At 42.4% G+C, this 7,696-nt stretch overlaps 1 protein-coding gene across 4 annotated transcripts in view; it reads left to right on the top strand.

Moving 5' to 3' along the window:
* The window catches only part of S100pbp (S100P binding protein), a 37,625-nt gene extending 31,139 nt beyond the window's left edge, over window positions 1-6,486 (top strand). For all 4 annotated transcript variants that reach the window (XM_028759718.1, XM_028759715.1, XM_028759717.1 and 1 more), the window contains 2 exons: window positions 858-942; window positions 5,605-6,486. In XM_028759718.1, the coding sequence (XP_028615551.1) occupies window positions 858-942; window positions 5,605-5,746 (227 nt within the window). In that variant the 3' untranslated portion in view covers window positions 5,747-6,486. The remainder of the gene's footprint in view (window positions 1-857; window positions 943-5,604) is intronic.
* Window positions 6,487-7,696: the final 1,210 nt, after the last annotated feature.

Below are 7,696 nucleotides of genomic sequence, written 5' to 3'. Positions count from 1 at the left end.
CTCTCTCTCTCTCTCTCTCTCTCTCTCTCTCTCTCTCTGCTTACTGCCTCTCTCTCTTGCTTACTGCCTGCAGGTCTTGTGAAGCTACAAGCTGCTCTAGCACTCATGCCTGTCTACTTCCAGCCATGTTGATCATGGACTAAACTAAAACTAAGCAAGCCCCCAATTAAGTGCTTTCTTTTATGGGAGTTACCTTGGTGGTGCTATCTCTTCACAGCAAAGAATACTATCTAAGACAAGTTAGAATGACTGTTCTGAATATTATATGATTTTTAAATTAGAATAACATGACATGTTTGGTACATTGTCAGATTCTAAAAGAGTTCTTTAACAGTTTATCTTCTGTCTCCATCTCTCGTAAACTCTTTCCCCTTCACTGTGTTTTACAGTTCTTTGTCTTTGAGCCTCTGTATCATCTACTTTTCTTAAACCAGCCACCTACAGCCTGCTTAGCTCACTGATCTCTCTGCATCATCCGCATCCCTGACTAGCCTTCCCTTGTCTCCACACCTCAGGCTGAGCAGCACAAGCACACCTCTTCATCACACTCCAAGCCACTCATCTCCCGCATTGATTAGCTTAAGTGAACCAAGGGACAAGCACCATGTTTTGTTCCCTGCCACATTCCTAGGTCCCTGTGGAGTTTTTCATACCTTATAGGATAAGGGTTAAAGGAGTGATCTCTGCCATTTTTTCTTCCTTCTGGCTTACAGTCTCTGTGCTGGTTGATTACGATAACCATAGCAGGTATTATCAGGTCAAGTGCCTATTCTTTTCTCCTGAAGAATGTGCTTTGCTTTGATCTAGGCGATCAAAGTACACTCCACTGCTTACTAAGCACTCATCCTCTATTCTAGGAACCTTAGGAGAGCTAGATGCCCTGATGGATCAAGTTCATATGCAGAACCCAGACTGGCAGCATCCTTCAGATCTTACCACACGGTAAGTAGGCTTCCTTCTTTGAAGAAGGAAAGGATAGGATTGGGTTACCAGAGAGATAAGGTGAGTAGTTGGGTTATACTTGTTTATTTCCAGAAAATGAAGCATGGCCTTAGAATGAACTAAAAATTGGGGATTAAAATTCAGGTTCTAATATTAGATATACAATGTTTCACTAACTAGCTGTATGATTTTTATTAATTCAATTTTATGGTTATCTATGAATTTTTTGGTACCAAAACTCAAGGTTACTTTTTATTTATTCGTGTGCATGGGGGAGTGCTCACATGCTGGGGTACTCATGTGGAGGCCAGAGACGAACTTAGTGGAGTTAGTTCCCCCTTCACTTTTACATAGGTTCGAGGAGTTGAACTCAGATTGTCAGTTTTTTTGTTGAAAATGTTTTTCCCCACTGAGCCATCTTGCTGGCCCCAAAATCATGTTACCATTGCCCCTTCCTCCTCTTCATTTCTTCCCCTTCTTCTTTCTTCAGTGGTATGAGGTTTTGCTATTTAGGCCGGCCTCGGCCTTCTAATATTACTTATTATATAGTCATATACTGTCATGTCCAGCTTAAGTGTCCAGAGTACTAGACTGGGCAGGATAGCACACAGTTTTAATCGCAGCACTTGGGAGGCAGATGCCAGTGGATCTCTGTTGTGGATAGCCCCAGCCTTGTATTTTGATGCTAGTTCCACTTTCCTGGGAGGGGCTGCAGAGGAGGAGTGAGTCTGTACACAGGTGACTTCTTGTGAACCTTCTGTCCAATTAAATTTGTAAAATAAAGGCTAGAGCCTGTGATTGGGCAGTAGAAGGGGAGGTAGAGAAAAAGGCTTAGGGGAGGAGAGAGGAAGAAGTCGACAGGAGGAAGCCAAAGGAGGACTAAGTCAGTGGAGGAGCAGGAGGTAGGACAATGGAGAAGCATGTGGCCTGGAAAAACCACAAGTTATGAGGGATCTCATAGCTGGGGAATAGAGTAGTGTAATGGTAAATCTGCCCAATCTAGGCGTGCAGTTTATATCCATAATTATTGAGTGTGTTTTCCTTGACTGGACTTATTTGGGTCGGAGATTTACTGCAACAAATTGGCACCCAAAGTGGGGTGCCACTTTGTTGTGCTAATTATTTAAAACTAGCCTCTGGTTCATCTGACTAAGCTGCAGTGGCTCTGCCTAGCCCAGCCGCCATGTTTCTTGGCCTGAGGCCACATGTGCACTGCAGCTAGAACCGGCCCGCCAGAAACACCAGCCCTGCCACCCACTAGATGCCAGCGTGAGAGATGGCTCTTCCAGTCTTCCACACTGTCTCCACAAGGCAGGGCATTGCCAAGACCATTCCGCCATCCATGCGGGTCCAGTAAGAGACTGAGACTCTAGTTCTTATAGATTAATCAAAGGCATATATATATTTGGTAATGATCAGTAACAGGATACCCATACAATCAGAAGTGTAACCCAATACCCAACCTAGATATACCAACTACCTTTGCTACAGACACGTGAACATACACCTCCATCTCCTCTCTGTCTCTTGTTCTCCTCTCCTGTCTCCTAGCTCCTCCTCTTCTTTTTTCTCCTCTTCCTTTGGTAGGAGGAGTTAGGAGAGGAAGAGGTGGAGTAAGGAGGGCTGGTTCTAGCTGCAGCGCACATGTGGCCTCAGGTCGAGAAACATGGCGGCTGGGCTAGGCAGAGCCACTGCAGCTTAGATAGTCGGATGAACCAGAGGCTAGTTTTAAATAATTACCACAACAAATCTCTGTGAGTTCAAGGCCAATCTGGTTTACACAGCAAGTTCCAGGCTGGCCAGGATTGCATAATGAGACCGTCTCAAAAAAATAAAAAATCTAGAGCATGTGTTTGTCTGGGTCTCCTTATGTTGACAGGCTTATCTTCAAAATCATCATCTTTCCACTTCTGCTTCCTGGGCGGCAGGCTTTACAGGCAGGTACCACCACACCTACAACCAAACTAAAATCTGAGTTTGGGGCTAACAAGGTGGCTTAGTGAGAAAAGGCAATTAATGCCAAGCTTATCAACTTGAATTCGTCCCTAGAACCCAGATAGTAGGAGAGAATGAACTGCTGTAAGTTCTCTTCTGCTTGCTACACATGATCTGTGGCACATGGGCACCTGCACCACACATGTGTGTACACATAGTTAATTAATTGATTAGATAGTTGATTAATTAATTAGTTAAATTTTAAAAAAATTCTATGTTCTTGATCCAGTACAGTTTTAACTTTAATTCAGTGACTCAACAACCTTAGGATAGGCATGGTGGCACACACTGTAGTCCCAGCACTTCTGGCAGATCTCCGTAAATTTGAGGCCACCCTGGCACACTTAAAGCCTTGGTGTTGCTATAACAGTTTTCTCTGACATTCCGAATTAGGGCATCAGGAAATCATAGAGACTACCTATATACTCAAAGTTGAGCACATCTCATCATTTTACCTGGATAATTTCAAGTCTTCTATGTCTGTCATTGCTCAAGTACTGTTCTTAACTCAGAAGCCAGGGAGATTCTTTTAAAGCGCAGGTTGGGTTCTCTTTTTTTCTCACTCTGTCCCATTGCTTCCAACCAACTTTCCATCCTCAGTCCTCTAAGAATGCCGTGTGCTTTGCCTGACTGCCGGCCTCACCTACTACTGTCATTCCTTAGTCCTCTAGTTACCCTGCCTCATCAGAATCACAGCAGCTACTCCCAGTGCTCTGGAAGCAGAAGCAGAATAATTGTTATAGATTCTAAGCTATGTTGGGGTACATAGCAAGAGTCTCTCAAAATCAATGAAAGAAGGAACAAACAAAGCAAAACAAGACAACATAAGCAGTTCTCAGATGGTGTAGGGATAGAAATATAGCTCTATTGTAAGCTCTGGATCCAGTACCCAATACAGACACACACCTCAGGAAAAGAAGGAGGGCAATGTAATATAATGTGTACTAAGTACATTTTGGAGTCAGATAATGAATAGTAGTCTAGGCTTTTCTCCCCGCTCCTTTGTATGACTTTAGGAAAGTTACTTAACCTGAGGCCTTATTTACTTACTAGTGTAGAAGTTACTGCCATTTCTTTACTAGTGGGATATCACTAATATTAACTTAGATGGGGTGTTTAAAGAATTTAGCACGTATTTTCATGTAATGATAGGTAAAAGTTAAGTACTGCTTCTCAACAATTACCTGTGTCATTTCCAGCCTTAACTCAGGGAGAAAGGGTCTAAGAATCCCTTTGAGTCAGTATTATTGCAACGCCCAGCTGGGTCCTTTGTACACAGCTTGCACATGGAGGTCAGAGGACAATACCCAGGAGTTAGTTCTTCCTTCCCACATGTGGGTTCTGGGCATTGAATTCAAGTTGGTTAGGTTTATTTGCAGATACTTTGACCCACTGGGCCATCTTGCTGACCCTCTTTAACCTTGGCCTCCTCAGTATTGGGATTATATATGTGATTCCACCGCACCTGACTAAAAATGTGTGTCTTTGACAAGCTTCCTAAGTTATTAGCAACATTTTAGGAATTGAGGTTGTGTCTTTTTTTTGTTTTTGTTTTTTTTTGAGACAGGATATCTCTGTGTAGATCAGGCTGGCCTTGAACTCAGATCTGTCCGCCTTGGCCTCCCTACTGCTGGAATTAAAGGTGTGTGCCACCACTGCCAGGGTTACAGGTGACTCTCGGTCCTTATTATGGGTCTTTGTGTTTGGCTATTCAGTCTCTCAACTTACCACACGATATTCACATGATGACTTGCCTTCTCTGGGGATTTTTTTTTTTTTAAATCTAATGCAATGCATGTGGCCTAAGCAACCTTGACCTATGTGGCAGGGCTGTCCTGTTGGAGGCAAGGTCTGATGAAGTGGTGAAATACAGATCTTCTCTAAACATTTCTAGAAGGAGAAATTGTTTTTCTCCTTTAATTATTTTGTTTGAGACAGGGCCCTATGTAGCTCACATTGGCCTTGCACTCATGCGGCTGAGAGTGCCCTCTCTTCCCAGTGCTGGTGATAACAGATAGACACACCGTGCCTGGCTCTTAAACATTCAAGGCTGGCTTTCCATAGAACATGGTGTGTATGGCACATATCATAACAATACCTGTGTAGGAATGAGGTGATGTTGAGAGTTGGAAGGAGATAGCATTTATGATGGCTTTCCTATAATTAAAATAGTATAAAGTTTCTAAAATTATAACATCAAAATATAATATTAGCCATGCATGGTAGCATGTCCTTCCAGCACTCAGGAGGCAGAATCAGGCAGATCTCTGTGAATTTGAGGGCAGCTTGGTCTACATAGTGAGTTCCAGAGAAACCAGGGATATGCAGAGAGAAACCCTGCCTCAAATAAACAGACAACAACATATATATATATATAATCTGATTTCTACAAGAAAAAATATCTTTTGGGGTTTTTCAAGACAGGGTCTCTCTGTCTTGAGAGACTTGGCTGTCAAGCCTTGGCTGTCTTGGAAGTTACTCTCTCTGTAAACCAGGCTGGGCCTGAACTCACAAAGATCAGCCTGCCTCTGCCTCCCAAGTTCTTGTGTGCCACCACTGCCTGTCTGAAATAAACATATCTTTAAAAGTAGTTGTGCTAGCTATATGTGTACAAATGACCATTCCAGCTGAAAATCCTTTCTGTTTTTGTTCTCCTTCTCTCAATAGAAATTATGCCCGGTTCCGACAGAGACCTCTGCAGAGATACAGTCTGAGTCAGTGGGTTGACAGAAACAAGCGAAGCCACCATCGTTTCCAGCGTCTCCCAGACTTCTCTTACAGCCCATACGTTTCATCCCATCAACAGTGACAGTTCCTACTAAGGGTCCAGTCACAGCAGCATCGTATTTTCCTCTGCTATTTTTGTTTGTATATTTTGAGTTTTATTTTTCACAAGATTTTTATTTAAAGAATTTGTCACCTTTTGGAAATGCCCATTACTGTCTTGATTTTTTTTTTTTAATGAGAACCACCTCCCATCCCGTTTGTGTGTCTGTCTGTTGTATATGTTTCAGCAATGCTTAAGTAGTGTTTTTCTGTTTGTTCTTTGTTGTTGTTGTTGCTGTTTTTACATTTTAAATGAAGGTAATTCCCTTATGAAGGCCTGTGTTAAGTCAGAACATCCAGGCTTTTAAGTAAATTCCAGCTGTAAGCGCAGGCAGAGGCTACTTGTACTACCCGAAAGAAATATTTCAGTCTACTGTAAGGAAGAGAGGTGGCTTTGCAGGCTAAGAGCCGGTGTTACTGTTGTTGACTTGTGAATAGATAGAAGTCACTGTTAACAACCCCTCTTTTTAAATTTAAGTTTCTTGAATACTTGTCAGTATTTTAATGTTGCCAATTCAGTACATTTGAAATAGGATAGAGAAGGAGAAAAGTTCTGTTGAAAGGATAGATTAAAAATGTAAATCTTCTCCTTTCTGTACCCATTAGCTGCCTTTTAAAAAAATTATTATTAATGGCTTATTCTCTGTTTAATATGTTCGTTCATAATGTTTGAAATCTTACACATCTTAACTGACAGAAGACAACTGATTAATCCTTGTTGAATACTCTGTGGTCTTGTGACTGGTTGATTTCTCTGCACCTTTTAAGATTTTTTTTTTTCCTTTTCCCACTCCCAGTGACTAGTCTAATCCTGGAGCTTTACAGGAAGTGTTCTTATATCCTGTTAGACTTAGACATGCCTTTCAGAGTGCCCTCTGTCTGCTGAAGAAATACCACCAGAATCTTGACTTGTTGTTAGGCCAGCGTAATTGAGATGTCTAGGAGTCTTCAGTTTCTCCTGCAGAACCCCAAGTTTATGTGTTGTTGCTATTCAAGGAACCTCTTCCTATGAATCCTTCAGAGGGCTACTCTTTTGCCTCTCCTGTTAGTTACAGGCACCCGTACACCCTGGATGTTAGCATTACAGCATGTAGGCCCTTGTCTCCTGTTAGTTAGAGGCACCCTTACACCCTGGATGCCAGCGTTGTAGCCTGTGGTCCCTTGTCTCACAGTACTCGAGCATCTAGGGAAAGTATGGTTGAGCCCATGCACCACCACATCACTGGCTCTTGAGTAAGGTGTGGTATTCCAGCCAGAGCTGATAGGCTCTGTGTACTGTCTTAGTGGATGTCTTAGAAGATTTGTATTTCTTATAGGCAGCTCTAGACATCATTTTGAGAGGGTTTACAATATGACATTCCTGCTGCTGTAGTCACTGTGAAGGTGATTCATAGCTGCCTAGCCTCTGTGTGCTTTTCTTTCTTTAGTCTCATATGTGGCTAACCCACCTTAAGTAGTCTACTCCATTCCAGAAAAATGATCTTTTTGTTCTGTTTTGTTTTTGTTTTTCAAGATAGGGTTTCTTTGTATACTCCTGGCTGTCCTGGAACTCGCTCTAATGACCAGGCTGGCCACAGAGATCTGCCTGCCTTGCCTTCTCACTGCTGGGATTAAAGGCATGGATCACTACTGTTCAGCTAAAAAAGTGACTGTGATTAGGAAAATCTTGATTTCGTTTGTTTGTTTTTAAGCCTTTAGTAGGTTTGGATAAATGTTCCCAGGTATTTGTTGGTTTTATCCAGTCAAGGTTTTTTTTTTCCCTTCCTTACTTTTCTTGTGGCAGGATCTCTCCTGTTAAGCCTAGACTAGCCCTTCAACACACTATTTAGCCCAAGATGGTCTTGCACTTCTGATTTTTCTGCCCCACCTCTCAAATACTAGGATTGAAGGTGTGCACCATCATGCCCAGGAAGAACTTTCTCTCCCTCCAGCC

The sequence above is a fragment of the Grammomys surdaster genome, unplaced genomic scaffold (genome assembly GCF_004785775.1).
Source record: "Grammomys surdaster isolate TR1022 unplaced genomic scaffold, NIH_TR_1.0 126313, whole genome shotgun sequence".
NCBI lineage: Eukaryota > Metazoa > Chordata > Mammalia > Rodentia > Muridae > Grammomys > Grammomys surdaster.
Note: the sequence above shows the minus strand (reverse complement) of the source record. Positions and strands in the feature narration are given on the sequence as shown.